The sequence below is a fragment of the Aristolochia californica genome, unplaced genomic scaffold (genome assembly GCF_029961685.1).
Source record: "Aristolochia californica isolate CCGP_79_NKW_82.1479 unplaced genomic scaffold, dmAriCali1.0.hap1 SCAF_9, whole genome shotgun sequence".
Lineage (NCBI taxonomy): Eukaryota > Viridiplantae > Streptophyta > Magnoliopsida > Piperales > Aristolochiaceae > Aristolochia > Aristolochia californica.
Genome location: NW_027182290.1, coordinates 1,930,188 through 1,948,141, shown reverse-complemented (window position 1 = coordinate 1,948,141; position 17,954 = coordinate 1,930,188). Strand labels below are relative to the sequence as shown.

Sequence of the window (17,954 nt, the reverse complement as noted above, 5' to 3'; positions counted from 1 at the left end):
TGAGCAGAACTCTTAGATTATTTTTACATGAAAACAAAAGTCCCAAGTCCATGTCTCAATTACATTTCAAAAGTTATAAATGGTGACAGCTCATCAGAAACAACTTAAACCAATTTATAAAGATTGACATTCTACTTTTTGAGATGAAATACAGAAATTTTAGTGTAAGCACAGTTCCTAAAGCCTTAAGCAGTGAGCAGCAAAATTTTTATCTTTACCTAGTCACTAGACCTCGAAGAGAGTACAGTCTAAGGACTCGCTATTCCAATCTCAATATAAATTCGTGAATATAAAAAAATCAATAAAACTGACGTATGCAGCATTCATAGTTTCTAGAAACGTACTTCAACATCCTCTTTAACCATTGAATGCTCCAAGTCCATGGAAAAAAAAATGATTCAGCAGATACCCAACCCAACCCAGGGAAGCGGCATTTTGACTTATTTCGAGTAGCCTTAGCTTTCACGGAAAAAAAACAAAGAACCCAGCAACCAAAAAGTTTGAAACTTCCCTGCGATAATCGTTAAAAGAAAAAAGGAAACAAATCCCATGTCCCGTTAAATTAGTTCATCTAAGTCAGGTCAAATGGAAAATATAGGAGAGAAGAAACTCAAACCTTTTCCAGTAAAATCTTCATAGTCCGAAGGGCAAAAATTTGAGATCTTACCAAAAGAGAAGTTCAGTTCTCTCAAAGTTAAAAGAAGCAGGCGAATAATGCAGCGTCTCTTTCAATCGCGTTTAGAGGTATCTCAAGCTGGACAGAGAGAAGCGTAGTAGGCAACTCGCTGAGTGACAGACCACGTTTCCTTGAAAAGCAAACCAATATTCTTCTTTCACAAGCAAAGAATTAGTAGCTTCTACAAATTTCAAAAAAATAATTTTAGAAAGTAATTGACAGGAAAAGTTAACAAACATTTGGGAAATGCTTAATTTTCTAATTTTATGCATTCCTAAAAAATGCCTAACAAGTTTTTTTCCCTTTACTTGTTCATGCTATAGATTATACATTCAACTGGTTGGCTATTACAAAGGAGAATGCAAAAATTATGATGGAAACATTCTCTTCCCTTCACAACCTACACTAGCCACAATTCACCATATGTTTGGGTCCATTTCCTTGGTAAAAATATCATGGGATGTATATGATGAAATATTGGAGAAGGCACATATAGTCACAGTTCCAAGTAGTGAATTTGGTGTAGGTGGTGATGGGTTCGATAGGTTTATCAAATTTTATGGCTAATTTAGGAATTACTTACACAAAACACAGTAATAATTCAATCAACCACAATACCCAAATTTTTTTTTTTTGGTTCATAATCAACATTTCAGATTGTTACTCCACTCCCAGGGAACCCTTGTCTGTTATGGTCCTGGGTAGTATTGGCTAGGTGCTTAACATTTGGTATCAGAGCGGGCTCCCACGTCGCGAGTTCGAGTCCCGGGGCGCGCAAAGGCTGGATTACAATTACTGGTAGGTTTGGAAGGGGCGACCTAGCGGAGGGGGCGACCTAGAGAACTGCGAAGGGGCACTAGGAGTAGGGCGCCGCTAGAGTAGGCCACCGGGCTGGGCCAGTGTCGTTACGCCTCCTTGGTCGTCGGCTCGCGAAGGTGGGGTGTGATGTTATGGTCCTGGGTTAAGTACCTATGTCTTCCGCTCCTAACAGGCCGGTCTTTTGGGTAGTATCGGCTAAGTGCTTAACATTGTCCTAGAGTTAAAAACTTTGCTAAGATGGCATCTATAACTTCAAGTCTTAAGAGACTCAACTTACAACACCAGTACAAACACCTTGGGGTTCATGGTCAGTAACTCATTTATACAAACTCAAAGTACCAATTCAGGGATTTTACACCACTCAATTAAAATCGACAGTTTTACAAAATATAAAAATAAAGTATCGATTGATTACACCACTCCTATGGTGAATCTACTAGCAATTTTTAGCAATATTATAAATATAAAAAATAAATATTACTAAATGCTTTAGAAATGCTGGATATATGGAAGGATTTTTTAAGTCAATTGATATGAAAATCAATCTCAATGACGAAATCAACTTCCACAAATCACCAAACAAGTATTCAACACAGATCTAAAACTCGATGCTCATAGATTCTTAACTTTCAATGGCAAACTTACCTTAAAACACCCTTTCTTGGCTTTTAATGGCACTCACACTTAGAGAAATCACTTGGGAGTTTTGAAATTCGTGTGAACAAGTATACATTGAAGGTTGGGTTAAGTTTTACATTTGTAACACATTTTTTATGTTAACGGTTTTTGTTGTTGAACATGTTAGTAAGTCACTTACAAAATTTGGAGATCTATAACCCTTTGAAATTATCTCTGACATTTTAAAAAAGTTGAGTTTTTGTAACAAAGAGTTTGAATCGGGTGGCGAGGATTCTTGTATCATCGGTCTAATTGGTGTCCACTGCCAAAGTTACTATTTCTCGGCTTTGCATCCTTGTTATTGATTTTGCTTTAGATGGGTTCCAATCAACCCTATGTCCATTAGTTACAGTTTGTGTTCTTTATACAGGTTCCAATCCTCTTGATTCAAAAGTTTTGTAAGTCCGCCCCGGGCCGTGCATGCCGGGCAGGTTTACACAAACGAGGACTCTCGCCGCTGTTCTCTCTTTCACATATAGTCGAGAGTAGCCATGTGTCATGGCTCTGAAATGTCTCCCTCCATATGCTAACTACGCTATTAACCCCACACTGCCACGCAATTACGCTCCTCTCTGAATCCCTTCTATACATATATATATATATCTTCGTCTTCCTCCCACTTCTCTTATATTCCGTCCAAATCTCTCTCTCGATTCATCCTCTCTCTCTCTCTCTCGGCCGGTAATTGTTCCCTCTGCTCTCTGTCACTTAACCCGGTTTTCGTTTCTTAGATTTTTCTTCTCTGGATTGATCTTCTAGCATACCCATTTTCTTTTTCCTCCATTTTGCGACGTAGAAAGTCATCTGTCCTCTCTTTTCATGACTGTTCATAAGCATGATATCTTCTCTAACTTTTTTTATTCTTTCCTGTAGGCTGCAGCTTCTCAGGAGGATGAAATCTGAAATACAGGGGGCGGAGGGTCCTGCATCGCTGGAGGTGGAGACACAGAGCAACCCGACTGTGGAGAACGGCGTGGAGTACCCTTTCGGCACTGAAACCGAGATCCTCAGAATAGGCGGCACGGAGCTGTCATTGTTGGACCGTAATCGGAGGGTGAAGATCCTCCGAACGGGAGACTTAGCTGTACGGATCGTCCGCCAGTCAGACTCGCCTCTAGGGATCTCCGTCTGCTCGGTCGACGACCACCATTGGCCCCTCGCCAGGGACGGACCCGTCATCCGAGTCGGATCTCACCGCTTCTCCTTCGCGTTGCCCGGTTACCTCTGCGGCCTGAAACTGCCTCTCACGTACTCGGAGAACGGTCTGAAGAAGCTCGAAGGGATCTTCGTCGCGTTCTGCGCATACGCGGATCATTACGGGAAAACGAGCGGTACGTCACGTAACCTTCTTCTTTCCTGTTTGTCGCAGTCGGACTCATTTGCACCGATTAGGCTTAGAATCCTCTCCTCTCACCTCCCTCCTGTTTGTCTGGGAGTTTTTTCGGTAACAAATGACGAATGTCACTTGGAGATGAGACCTGCATTTGCATGCTTGCGAGGGCATTCGTGTCAACAGAGGTATGAAGGGGCACAGATGTTATTTTGAAGAAAAATTAGGACCAACGCTTCTTCTTCTTTCTTCTCCTTCCTTCTTCTACTATTAACTATTAAGAATGATTTTAGTACCTCATTAGTCTGTGAAGCACCTCGATGAACACAGCTCTTATGATACACTGATATATGTACTTCATGTTTCCATTTAAGAAAAAGAACTGCTTCCCCTGGGATAATTCGATGATTGAGATTGAAACAAACAAAACAACAGCACTCTAATAGGAGAAGATACTTCGAAGTTCGAGCTGAATTCCATAAATAAAAAACATTTCTGCAGAAAGAATGAGTCAAGAGTTCAGAGGTGTTGTCAACCAAGAGCTGCAGGCCAAGCTTCCATTGGGATCTTTGGCTCACTTTTGTAGACAGAACAAGTCCTCCCTTGTCCTTTTCAACAAAACGAGTTCTTTTGAAATGATAGTGCAGGTTTAAATAGCTTAATTTAAGTGATCTTCTTCTTATTCGCAGCATTCAATTTTCCGAAGAAGTCAGAAACGGGTTTCTGGGCTCGCGACTCGACGATGATCGAGAACGTCAGCAACGAGATGCCGGCCAGAATCGCGACCAGAGACTACAGAAACCTCCTCCGCAGCCCATCCGACATGGCGCACACAGTACTGCGTGCCATCAGGATCTCCGCGATAACAAAGCTGGTGACGCAGACTCTCCTCCGCGGGGTCATTAAGTACGACTCGCACGTACAGATGATGGGACCCGGAACCAGAGCAGTCTTCCCCAGCATCAGCACCTTCGCGGATGTGCTCGGGGCCGTGGAGACGTACGGGGAAAGCATTGGCAGGAGGCCTCAGGTTGGGTCGAGGCGGACCAGGTGTTGGAAGATCAACAGGGTGGGGCTGACGCTGCTGCTGCGGATTGTTTTGGACCGGTCTGCTAGGAACCGAAATCAAGAACCAACGGCGCCAATGCCGATGCCGGTGAGGATGAAGGAGGAGGTGAAGCAATGAGCATCACCATGGCTGGAGTGTAGGCGGGACTGGTAGTTAGAAATATAACTGATTTAAGAGGGGTTTTGTTCAGCTTTACTAAATAGAAAACCCGGAGGAAATGGATTAGGAGGTGCGGCAAGCGTCTAACTGAAGCTAAATACATTAAACTCGAAGGAAGCCTTGCAAATCAATGGTTGAACGTTCACTGCTGACGAAGGAATGGAAGATCGCCTATCCATGATTAAACGTAATAGCCGATTTTATATTTTTTTACTTTTTCCCCATCGTTGAGCCACAATAATCCTTGCCAACTTCTGGAGCTCCGCAACGATCTTAAATGGAAGAGAATTCTTAGTTCCACGTTTAGTGCAAAATTTTCTTAAACATCAGAAGTTGAATAAAAATAAGGAATCCTACCGTGCCGATTATAGCAAGAGCAGCACGAGCATGCCCGTGCATTTTACTCTTTTGAGTTTCTGACAAGGATGATATCTCCCTATTGGGTCGAATTTGGGTCCTAATAATCATCTCTTGAACAAAATAAGCTGCTTTTGAGATCACTTAAGCCAATGGCTGCAACTGATGATAAAGCCATACTCTTGTAGGACTGATTTGCTAACAGGATGACCGCCCTAGGCATAAACTCGGCAGATAAAAACATGCCTTTTAATGTTGTCAAAATGATGGTTGAACTTGAAAGTATGCCCAAGAAACCAAAGCCACTCGTTCAACTTCTTTCTGAGTTCATGAACAACAATAACATTAAGCTACAATTTCTTCCCCCCAGCTTTATTACTGAGGGAATGGAAGAAAGAAAAAATAAAGAATCGGTCAACTCAACACAAGCAAACCCTAAAAGATCCCTTTCCGTTTGGCAGACGGCAAAAAACTAAAAAGGAAAAAAGAAGAATCTGACAAAACCAAGCTCCTCCACAAGCTATATACATAGACAAATACATAGGTATGTGTGTATATATATATATATATATATATAAGAGATGGAAAGAATAATTATTTTCAATTTCTCCTGATTACAATTACAATTTAGGGAAAAAGTACCTCGACTTCATGTTATTTGTTTGACCACTGGAATTCAATTTCCAGATTCCGTGAGAGTCCACTCTTACTTTCTGGCAGGAGTGTATACTCTCCAGCAACAGCTCCTAACATTACCACTCGGTCGATCTGAATTGTTACTTTGCCAAATGAGCTCTGCCATGCAAAACAGGAAGATATGGCTTAGCCTTTTGCAAACAGTTTACCATTAAGATGAATCAAATTTCTTACCTTTCCGAATTTGCTCTTATTCTTGCAAGAGATGTGAAGTTTCTGCCCCTTGGGAGGACTGTCAAACGCCCACGCAAAGCTTTCATCCCACTCGGGAGTAGGACCAGTAGAAACAATCTGAGAAATAGACAGCAGATTAGTAACGAGTAAGGAGAAATAATAAGGATGTGTGATCTCCCTTTCAGATGAGAGAACAGAAAGATAAGATGAAACTGGTTAATTTTTATGAAACTGTTATAAGAAATAGATAAAAAGCTGACATAAATAATACATTCCGTATGAAGCAATCTCTGCATCAACTAGAAAAAGGCCCATTTTACCCATCATGTCAAATAAAACAGTTTCTTCAAACTTCATTTGATGTTCCAAGGAGGAAACAGAAAAATCAGAACAGCAGAAGAAGGCCCCACCCCCAAAAAATAAAATTTTAAAAGCCCAAGAAATGCTGATACATATTACAATTCACGTATAGTTTTACAAGAACAAGAATCAAAAACTGAACACAACTCACAAAAAAAAAGACCAATAGAATAATAGAAAGAAACTGTCAAAAATTTTTTTGAAGAACGAACCACACAATTAAGACAATGTTTAGAACCAAAAAAGAATAACAGGCTTTGTATTATGCATACCTTAGTTTGCCTAGGTGGAGTGTTGCCCAGGGTGAGCTTGCAATAAACACTAGGATTTCCAACAGATTGCTTCAAGTTGTTGCCACGTTTGATAATTACCATTAGCGTTCCAGGCAAACACTGCAGGAGGACTTCTGCCTTTTCCTGGAACCTTGGTGGGCCAGACTGAATCAAGTACTGCAGCAAAGGAATTGCCTCTGCTGCAGCAACAGATTGAGCTTTAGAAACTTCAGCTGGGCAAGCAGACCACGCTTGCCTAAGAAGAAAAAGTGAATCCAGCGCTGCTTCCTGAGTTGCCTCTGTGCCAGTCTTAAGGGAGGTGACCAAATGAGGAATACTGAGAGTAGCGGGCTCTGTAGCTCTTAGACGTGGGAAGTTGCTAAATAATGCGTTTAGAGCTTTCAAGTACTCTTCATTCACACTACCAGTGGCCCATAAGTCCTTCTCAATAGCAGCTACAGAACAAGAAAAGTAAGTGGATTAAACACGGAAAAATGAAGCGAAAAACAACAGTGATGGCAAAAACAGATGATGACCATGAAAGTAAAGGTTATCTGGCACCACACATGAGAACAATCTATTGAATTGGCTTGTAGACCAAATGCCAGTTTATTCAAAAGATGTATTCTTCTGATAAACACTCCAATACACATTTATATAAAACCAAATTTGTGTCAGGGTTTCATCATTCACAAATCAATATAAGATTTGATACCAAAGTAAAACGTTACACAAAAAAGCCCCTGATGACTAGTGTAGGAGAAGGTATGAAACAATAACAATTCAACTGGTAAAGAAACAAATAGTAGATGCTCATACCAGTAATAGCTCTCACTGTTTCACTTGAAGCATATTCCTGAATGGTGTGGTTAGAGAAGAGAAGCTTAACAAACATGGCTGCCTGAATTGATGTATCTGGATCACTAGCCCCAATCAGATCGAGTACAACCTGAACTCCACCAGCTTCTGCCACTGCTCTTTTATTAGACCTGCTGTACATCACAAGGTTTTGGAGAGCACAAATGGCTACCACTTTCATTTCTTCTGTCGGCTGATCCTCTAGCAGATTTACCAAAGCTCGACAAGCTGCAACAGCATCTGTAGTCCGGGCAAGTCCCTCATTCTGGAAAAGGTCACCAAGTGCAAGAGTTGCAAGCAACCTTGCTTGCTGAGCTTGGGTCTGTGGATCAAGAAGATACTGAGATAGAGGAGAAATGGCAGCTTTTGCAGCTTTTGTTTCTCTGATTTTCACATTATTGAATAAAACTTCTAGCAGTCTAGCTGCAATTTCTTCACACTGATGGCATCTAAGAAGTTCCAGAAGTGCCTCCACAGCTCCACTTTCAACCATTGCTTCAGCACTTGTTGCATCATCACTTTCTAACACAAGAAGAGCATTCAATGCACCAATAACTGTACTTTCGAAGCCAGACCGCAGTAATCTTACCAAAACTGCTACTGGCACCTCCAAATAAAACTCAGAACTGAATTGAAGAATACTGGCCAACACAGATGCAGCAGATTCCCAAAGAGCATGAGGAAGTGGAGGGTCAGATTGCAGTATGACTTTGGATAATTCATTCACTCCACCCTCCTTTGCAATTGCATTTGGCCAAGTTATAGCAATTCCTACAAGAGCTTTTATGCCTCTCTGTTGCAGGATAGGATTCCCAGACCCAAGAACTCGGACCAAAGGACCAATTGCTAGCTGTGTAAGGTCATCCTTCTGTAGATGCTCTTCTAGTAACAAATGTGATAGAAGCTCAGCAGCTAACTGTTGTACTGCTGGTGCAGGTGAATCAAGCAAAGGGACAAGTGGCTCAAGAGCCTGTTGAGGAGTTAAGCTATGGTCAGCCCGACACTGAGGGTGCTCCAAAACATTAACAAGGACCTGCAAAGCACTGTGTTGACCGTCAAACCCAAAATCAGGTTGAGTTAGCAAGTGAAAAAGTGGAGAGACCACTTTAGCTGCTGCTGGACCCTTTGCGATAGTGGTGTTATTGGTAAGAATCCGAAGCAATTCTGCAAAGCTGGCAGAAAGAAAATCTGGAGCTTCATGGAGTATATCGAGAACACTCTCAATAACTCCAGCTTTAACCATTTCCATTTTGCAAGCAGGCCGGTCTTTTCCTAATTTCACAAGAGTCCTAGAGACAGATTCATGAAGGGAATAATTCCTTCCAAACAAGAGACCCACAAGTGGAACCACAGCCCCATGTGCAGCAACCAATTCTGCCAACTGCTCATCATCCAATAATTTGTCCAAGGCACGAACCACAGAGTGCTGAGCGGGACTGTACTCGGTCACAAGTAGAGATACCAGTGGCTCCACACAGCGTGCAGCAGCCATGGTGGACCTAATTCTTGTATTTCCAAAGAGAACACAACACAGTTCAGCAGCATCTCCCTTGAGTTCCATTGAACAGTTTGACGAGAGAATTCGACAAAGAACATCCACAGCATTCATTTCTATGTCTGCTACAGCAAGGGCTCTTGAAGGACTGTCACACAATAATCTAACCAGGGCAGCAATAGCAGCATGTTGCTCCTTCTCCATGCCAGTATTAAGAATCTCAACTAATGGTTGAACAGATTGTCTAGCAGTTTCTCCATTCCTTATATGATCAGAAGAAAACAAGCTTTCTAATGCTTTTGCAGCACTATACCTTGAAGCCCTACCACCAAGACGTAGAACTGCCACAAGCTGATTAACAGCACCATAAGCAGCTTCATGGCGCCGAATTTCAGCACTACCAAAGAGAATACCCAGCAAATCTGTGGCTGCTTCTTCAGTTGCATCCTGCAGGCCAAGTGACAAGTACTTGGTCAAAGCCTCGAGGGCCCCAGCTTCCACCATGACAAGCTTGTTCGAGGAACTGTCTTTTGACAGCTGGGTTAGAAGCCCGAGTGCTAGGAAAGGAGCACCGGGGCGGTCAGGGATTGGTTTAAGCAAATCAACAAGTGCAGGTATTGCTTTCCGAGAGGTGGCTCCCACTCTAATGTCATCAACTCTGAACAATCTCTCCAGTGCTACTTGCTCCGGATTCCTGACAAGATAAAACTCCTCTGAAAGTTCAAGAAGATTGGATATGTCAGACTCAGCACAGCCAAGTAATAGTATGAGGCCACCAGCTGCCCCAGAGTTGGCAACTGCCAAGAGAGTCCCTCGACTGCCATTACAAACCAGACTGGCCAGTGCTTGGGCAGCAAAATATCTATTAGGTATCTCATCCGACTTCAACAAATTTGCAAGCACAGGGATTGATCGCATGGTTGCAGGAGCCCGAATGATATCTCTGTCTAGAAATAAAATTGCAAGAAGTAACGCACAAACCCATGTATTGCTGTCTTCATTAGAATCACCCTGCAAAATATGATAAACACAGAATAGGAAAAAGTCACTAGGATGACATAAAAAAATGAACTGGAATACCAGCCACTCTTATTAATCTCCTGATTAAACAATCACTATTTATTAAAAAAAAAAAAAGAACTGGAATGCAAAAGAGAACAGCACAACGTAATAATCTCCTCAAGTGCTTGAAAACCGTATCTAGAAGTGAACAAGATATTAATAAAACAAGTACAAAACTAACAAAAAATCTTTTTATATCTGCCGTTGCCAAATTTTACCTCTTCTCTGTACGGGATCAAGTACTAAAAAACAGATTTTTTTTACTACTTGATGAGAAGAAGTTTCAATAAAAAAAAGGGGGAAAAAATACCATAATCTCCCAGAGAAGAATGCAAGGAAAAAGAATATTTTTTTATTGTTTCCTATCTAGAATGAAAAGAAAATTGAGCAGAAAGATTAGCTACCATACCTGCGCAGCTTGGATCATGTCTTGAGATATCTTATCCGTTAGAACTTCAATGGCTCCAGCCTCCATAATGGCTGCTTTACTTCTATCATCAAGAGATGCAAGTACCGAAAGTAGCCAGACAGCTACAGTGTCACCCCAAATAACTTCTGTATTGCTTTCACTTTCACCATTTCTGGTTTGCTCTTTACCATGTCTGTAAATGCTGATCTCCTTACAATCACTTTCACCATTGGCCAGAGACAAGTTCAGATGTGTAGAAGAGAGCATATCAACCAAAGACTGGATGAGATGGGAACACAGACTAGATTCATTCAGATCCTCCAAAACTTTCTGGTGGTGCTCTTTTGCAGCACATATAAGAAGTGCAGTACCACCAACTTTGACTTTCATATGCTTTGTGCTGATAACTCTTCTAGCTACAGCTGATATACAACTAGATGTACCAGCTATAGTACCCCCCAAAATAGTAGCCTGATCCTGGCAAAGTCTTGACAAAATTTCAATGGCTTTTTCCTGTAAAACTGGTGTTCCAGCAGCCATGCATGAAACAAGTGGGAGTACAGTGTGTGGATATTCTGATAGAACGGCCCATGCGGGCTTGACAAGTCCAGCACTTCCTTTTGACCTTGACAAGAAAGCTAACACATCGAGTGCTTCAGATGTTGCATCAGCATCTACACTTACAGATTCCAAGAGAGAAACAAGAGCAAGAGCTGTTCCAGCTCGATTTACAATATCACATATAGCATGGTCAATCACACGGCTGCGAAGCAGACGAGAAACTGCAGCTGCAGCATGGGTCCTACCATCAACAGTGCCTTCACGCAAAACTCTAGTAACAGGAAAAATAATCTCTTCAGGAAAAGCTTCTTCAGAGACTTCATTATCCAGAAGGAGGTTTGCCAAAGCCCTGGTTGCCTGCTCAGAAACTTCTAGAACGGGGGAATTAGAAAGAACAACTAATGGAGCAAATGCCTCTCGAGCAACTAAAGCCACATCCCTGTTTTCTTTGATTGAAAGGAAAATAGCAGCTAGACAGCGTGATGACTCCTGTAAAATATTTTCAGACTCTACATTCAGCAGCTTCATGGATGAGGAAAGTGCCTTAACAGCAATGCTACTTTCTCGCAAATCCTTTCGGCAGGCAAACAGTCCTGCAAGAACCGAAGCTGACTTAGCTTGAGTCTCCTCTCTTGTGGAACTCAAAATTTTTATCATCGTCTCAATGGCATCATTTGCAGCACTTCCATCGTGCAGAATATCACTAATATGGGCCACAGAAAGCAGACTTTTTAAAGCATCCAATACATAAACTTTTGACTCAGGTAGATCACTCACTAGAAGGGATGTGAGCTGGCTAATTGTCCCTGTATCAGATTTATGAATAAGATGGTTTAATGTCCTCGCGGCAATCTCCTTCCCGTTCTCACTTCCATTTTTCAGAAGCCACAGTAAAGCAGGGACAGCATCAGCACTCTCAACACATGCTCTAATATCTTCACTATGGTTACAGAGATTCCCAAGAATAGTTGCAGAGTCCTCCTTGGCTTTTGGTGATCCAGTTTCGAGAATCTGAACCAGCGGAGGAATTCCCCCAGCAGCAGTAATAGCCCATTTACTTTCATCATTTTCGGTAGATAAAAGGCAAAGTAGAGCAACTGCACACTCCTGCTGCTGCTCTGATGAAAGACCAAGAAGTGATATCAGGAGTTGGACTCCCTCACGACCTTGAAGAGCCCGCCATAGACTACCTTCATTTTTACAGAGCTTAAGCAAGGATCCCACAAGTTCTTCCTGAACTTCCTCAGAAGCCATGGTGATCAAACCAACAAGTAACCGTTTAGCATCAGCATTTTCAAGTCTCCTTGAAAGAATTGGATTTCCATACAAACTAGCCAGGGCCTCAATGGTCCGTTCCTGGATAAGAAATGGCAGTTGTGGCTTAAACTGTTTCAGCAATATCTGCTCAACAACTAAAGGGTTAGACTCTCTAATTGACTCTGCTTTCGCATCATATATCATAAGGGCTGAAGCTAGAGCCCCCAAGGTGTCAGCAACCTGCGCAGGAGAAGTACAAGATTCAAGACTTTCCCCAAGACTAGAGATTACATAAGACAAACCACCTGATATATTTGCTAAAGCACACATTGAGTTCTCCTGGAGTGCCTGTGCATGCTCTCCTTGCATGAACTCTTTAGATGGAGCAATTGTAGAATTTATAAGCACAGGAATTCCACCAGTACTAGCTATTTCTTTTCTTGCTTCTTTACACTGTGCAGAAAGAGATTTAATAGCTCCAGCAGCCTCAGCTCTAACAGGGGCATCATTACTGGGTCCCAGTAGCTTCAGGAGATGTTTAGTAGCCCCTGCAGATAAAACCTTTGGGCAGACTGATGCATCTTCCATCATCATGCATGCAAGAAGGAAACAAACATTCGCTTTCGTGCTTGATTGTGCAGCTATGAGCAAGTTGACAAGTATGTCCACTCCTCCTGCTTCTATTGTCGCCGACCAAAATCCTTCAGTGCAGCTAGAAAGATTTCTCAAAGCTCCTGTAAGAAGGCTATCAACCAAACTTTCCCCTTTGTGCCTGTGCCCATTTTTCAGTTGTTCCCACAAAACAGGAACAACTCCTTCAGTTGAGAAGATTTTGGATCCAACATGATCCCTGGCCCCACCTTGAGATACAGCATGAATAGCTTTTGCTGCAGCAATTTGTCCTTCAGATGAGCTGGACTTGAGGAGGCCAAGCAATGGAGGAATGCAACCCCCCAGCAGTACTTTCACCCTCAGTTCATCCTCCTGACAGAGAGACCCTAAAACTGTGGCAGCCTGCAACTTCACTCCCAGAGATCCAGATCGTAGAAGAGAAACAAGGATTGGAACAGCCTGAGAGTGAGATCCAACAGCACTGAAAGCGTTATCATGAGTTTCAATAAGACCAAGCAACTGCTTCAAAGAGTTCTCCTTCTCCTGGGCAGTTGAAGAACTCCGGCGCAATTGCTCAATGCATTGGGCAACACTTGCTAGGGTCCCATCAGGATCCTCCATGCTGCTGGTGCGGTCTCTGCAGGTAAAGTACAATGACTCAAATAATGAAGATGGTGAAATAAGGTTCTTTAGTCTACTAGATGAGCCAAGAAAAGGCACATAAAATATTCCGCGCAAACCACAAAAATTCCCCTATATTTAAAACAATTATCTGGAGACATTTTAAGAGAAACAATGTCTGCATGCTTGGCAAAGTTAACCTTAAAACTCCACCCCGAACTGACAGCTCAAACATGAATAATCTTTCCTTAATAAACTACATCCCCAAAAAAAATCTCATCATGTCAATTGGCATCCCTAGACTAAATGACATGAACAAGAGCAGTTTAAGAGAAGATAATTTCAGAAAGTGAAGGTCATTTGAAATTCATCTATATTCTTACCTCAAAACCACTAAGATTGATTTTAACGCACGCTCAACTGGGTGTTCCGAAAATTTAACTATTGGGTTAAACCCGGTTCTATCCCAAAATGACTAACCACTTAGGAGGCCAATTGTTCAACCTTATGACTCATTCATTTTTCTTAAGATTTCTCAATGTGGAAGTCACACTTCACACATTCCCTCACGTCCAAGCTCACACATAACATCCCTGCAAACATGACCACAACACACAAACAACTTGGATCTCACCTCATGGAGCCACACCCCAGAAATAACCTGGGAGCACACACTAAGCCTTGGCCCATGCACAAAACCTGTTCTAATACCACTGTCTGGTTGAGCAAGGATCCATCCCAACTAACCAATCACTTAGGAGACCTATTGCTCACCTTTATAACTCGTTCACTTATCTTAAGACTTCTCAATGTAGGACTTTTTCCCACTTCACATAAACATTCAAAGAGAGTTCTACTTTTTCAAGCAATTGAAGACTGTGCCATTAAATGGGTTAAAACAAAGTGCATGCACTATAAGAGAGAATCAAGTGAGAGCTTTATTTCTCAGGAAAGGAGAAAATATGAAGTTATCAATTTTTTTAAAGAAACATGAAACAAGCTCAAGAAAAAACAGAATGTGCCTCTCCTATATCAGATATTTAAATCATGTTTACTACAAGCACAAGAGCACACAAGTTATTCGAGAACAAAAAAAATTTAAATTCCATATGCAAGAACTTGCAACAAAACATAACAAAAACAGAACAAGTGGCACATCAATAAAAGAAGACAACCACTTACATCTACCTAAATGACAACAATTCACTCTAGAAATCTATTGAAGCACACCTGAAGTTTGATGGATTAATGACATAATTACACCTAAAGATGGAAAGCCTTATTGCTTCCAGGCCTCAAGCCTGATGAAGTCTGTCTTTCTAGTTTTTGCATGAAGAGATGTGGAATCTGTTTCAATGCATCCTAAGTCAAATATAAGTCACCAGACATTGCTTCTTTGTCAACAGCTGGAATTAAAAATTTTGAAAACATACCCGCAAGAGACAAGTAATTTCCTTTTTTCATTTCTATGAATGCATTAACAAAAAAAAAACCAAAAAAACTGTCATATGGGAAAGGAAACAAGAAAATGCAGATTGAATTTCATGAAAGTATTCTACTCGAAAAAAAAATTCTTCAGAGTATTGGATCTACATCTTAGGCATAGAGAGGCTGTACGCATCAAAAGAAAGAAAAGAAAACTCATATAACCGTTCTTGTATGTTGAGTTGTTCCACTTTTTTTTTTTCTGAATGACCTTATTTGAAGTAAATCCCACGTCTCTCCATACAGGAGTAATTGTCTAATGTGAAAATCAAATATAAGCCTGGAACTAATATGAGGAACTTCCCAAAATTTTAACAACATCCACCAAAGAGTCTCATTGTCAAGTACAGATCCTGCATTCATGCAGTTTTCACAGCAAGTAGAATAAAAAAGTTATATAAGAAATATTGGTATGTCGATATCTTGCACCAACCTCAATCCCATTTTGGCAACTGAATGCGGAGTTGAAGGCTCCAAATCCTGCGATTTTGCCTCCACACTTCTCTCCTGTGATTTAGAGAATGAAAACCACATAAGAGTCAGAAGACAAGCATACGAAAAGTGGCTATAAATCATACTGCAAATCATAACAACCCGAAGATCAAGATGTAACCACCCTAGGAACAGATAATATCCAAAATATTTCTTGCTGCATAGGGATATATAAGCAGGTAGTGCTCAAAATATATACTATTCTTTAGCAACATGACAGTGTTCAACAACCATGCTGGACAAGATGGTTGCTAACATAATGGAGACGGCCATGTTATGTATATTAGAACCACATTTCTGTACTACAGATTCTTTGCTAGTAAATCGCACCATTTAAAAAAGATGTAAGTTGCTTTCTCTATTAGAGCTTTTTCAACTCAACTCGGAAGGGCTAGGATGTATGGATTATTTATCTATAAAGTTGTCTAAGGTGTTCCTCACAGAAGAGTTTCAAACTTAACATTTTTCCGATGTAAAAGGAATAAAAAGGAATGAGAACTTTTGTCTATAGTTTATATCTTCTGCCCAAGTAACTGAATGCAATGCTAGATTTTGAGCTATCACAAGCAACAGCAACCAAATACACTAACAAAGGAAAAAAAGAAAAATTCTGCCTCCTGTCTAATATTAAAATTTGTCACTTTGAGTAATATCCTTCAAAACCATCAGGAGTTTGATACAAGCTCCAGATCCCAAGAACTAGCCTGACAAAAATATGATTGCCCCACTGAAGGCCCAACGATTCATTACAATAGAGTTCACATTCAATATATGCCTGTCTATGAGTTAATCAAGTCCACATATTTATCAACTTTGGATCAGAGTCAAAAACTGAGAAGAAGCCATACCACCTAAAAAGCATCGATCACTTAAACATGAATTGTATGACCATGGAAACGGGATGAACAAAATAAACAACATTAGACACCAGTGCCATTCTCCCAAAAACAAGAACCAAGATAAGTTAAACAAAAGTACGGAAATGTACCAGATCAGTAGGTCCATGGCCGTTGCCATTGCTATTTGGGTACCTCCAAGCTAGTGTTGTCGCCAGCTTTGCTGCTTTTTAAACTACGAAGATTTCCAACTAATTGCTCGTTAGAGCAATGCTTGGGGGGAAATGATAACAGATAAACAGCCCTCTGCCCTACAAAATCAGTACAAACAATCCTCTCATTCCAGTGTATAACGAACTAAAAGGAAATGTTCGAGATACTTGAAACACTAAATTTTCATCAGAATCTCATCGTACTGACACTATTCGGTTGAAAACTTTGGGAGTTACCACAAGAGCTCGGAACAAGCAAAACAAATCAAATAAAGATAGAAAATGAGTATCAAAGATAGATTCAGTTCCGCAACCGAAAAGCCTTCAGTTTTAGTACATTTGTCCGGATCAGACTACCAATATACTAAATCTGCAAGTCCTAGATCCGCCTCCACATCAGTAGACAACTCTCCCTACTCCAGAGTTCCAGACATTGAACAATAACAAAACTCCAAAACCGAGACGTATCTGACCATATCAAGCAAATTCAGTTCTCAGTCACACCAAATCCACTTACTTCCAGTAGATCTCAACACTCCACCACAAAACGAAAGCAAACTCAAGCTCGCAACAAACAAACACGCTCCACCATCCTATTCCAGATCAATACGACACCACAAAGACCACAACATTTTCAAGCAGACAACAACAACTAAAAATAAAAAATAAAAAACTACACTCTTTAATAGTTTTAGCCCGCATTTAACACCGGATCTTCATGATTCTTCATTATTTACCAGATCATTCACTCCAGACAAAAAATGCCGACACTTGTGAAAATCTCCCGAGCGACGCAGGGACAAATCGACACACGCTGCGAACTGCAAAGATAACAGAAATCCTGCCGATTCGACGTGTCTCACCGCGCTTGAGAGCTCCTGAGCAGAATTTCGGGCAGAGACGCAGGGACAAATCGACGCACGCTGCGAACTGCAAAGATACCAGAAATCCTGCCGATTCGACGTGTCTGACCGCGCTTGAGAGCTCCTGAGCAGAATTTCGGGAAGGGAGAAGGGAAGAAGTTTCGGGCAGAGACGGAGCTCTGATGGATTTTCAGGATTTCTGATATTTCTCGCTCAAATCTCTCTCTCTCTCTCGCGCGAACAAAATGCGAGGATTTATTTATTTCTTTTCTTCTTCTTTTCTTTTACCTGTTCCGAGCTTGTTAGATACTCCACTGGCGCTCTTTCACTCTGCTGGCGCAGAAGACTGCCGACAATTTAAAGCGCTTTTCTTGGTTTTTTCTTTTTTTCGGGTGGTAGTTTACGTGTGCCGGTCCGTGTCGGTAATTAGTGAACTTGGCGCCAAGCCGCCCCAGTAAGCGCTGACAGTAGGGGTGCTGGGGGAGTCGAAAGCGAGTAAAATTTCGTGCTTTTGCTGCGTCGCCACGTACCGATGAGAAAAATTGAAAATTTTCTATCAAAAATTACGTTATTTAATTCTTGAATTAATTACTCTTGATAT

General features: G+C 41.3%; 1 protein-coding gene across 2 annotated transcripts; it reads right to left on the bottom strand.

The window, feature by feature from the left end:
* Nucleotides 1-5,371: 5,371 nt before the first annotated feature.
* LOC137941989 (protein CELLULOSE SYNTHASE INTERACTIVE 1-like) lies at nt 5,372-17,668 on the bottom strand. Of its 2 annotated transcripts, none has more exons than XM_068787645.1 (8): nt 17,228-17,668; nt 16,431-16,589; nt 15,384-15,457; nt 10,415-13,481; nt 7,410-9,954; nt 6,591-7,045; nt 5,959-6,075; nt 5,372-5,883 (listed from the first exon to the last, which is right to left on the bottom strand). In XM_068787645.1, exons 3-8 carry the CDS (start codon nt 15,392-15,394, stop codon nt 5,743-5,745), a joined length of 6,336 nt encoding a protein of 2,111 aa, XP_068643746.1. In that variant the 5' UTR covers nt 15,395-15,457; nt 16,431-16,589; nt 17,228-17,668; the 3' UTR covers nt 5,372-5,742. The 2 variants fall into 2 exon arrangements, with proteins under 2 accessions (XP_068643746.1, XP_068643747.1); XM_068787646.1 differs by having other exon boundaries at nt 16,431-16,584.
* Between the last annotated feature and the right edge of the window lie 286 nt (nt 17,669-17,954).

Excerpts from the sequence above, each read along its gene's own strand:
- LOC137941989 (XM_068787645.1), bottom strand. Across the intron at positions 9,955-10,414 it reads ACATGATCCAAGCTGCGCAG|GGTGATTCTAATGAAGACAG; the intron begins GTATGGTAGCTA and ends CATATTTTGCAG. Across the intron at positions 6,076-6,590 it reads CTCCACCTAGGCAAACTAAG|ATTGTTTCTACTGGTCCTAC; the intron begins GTATGCATAATA and ends TCTATTTCTCAG.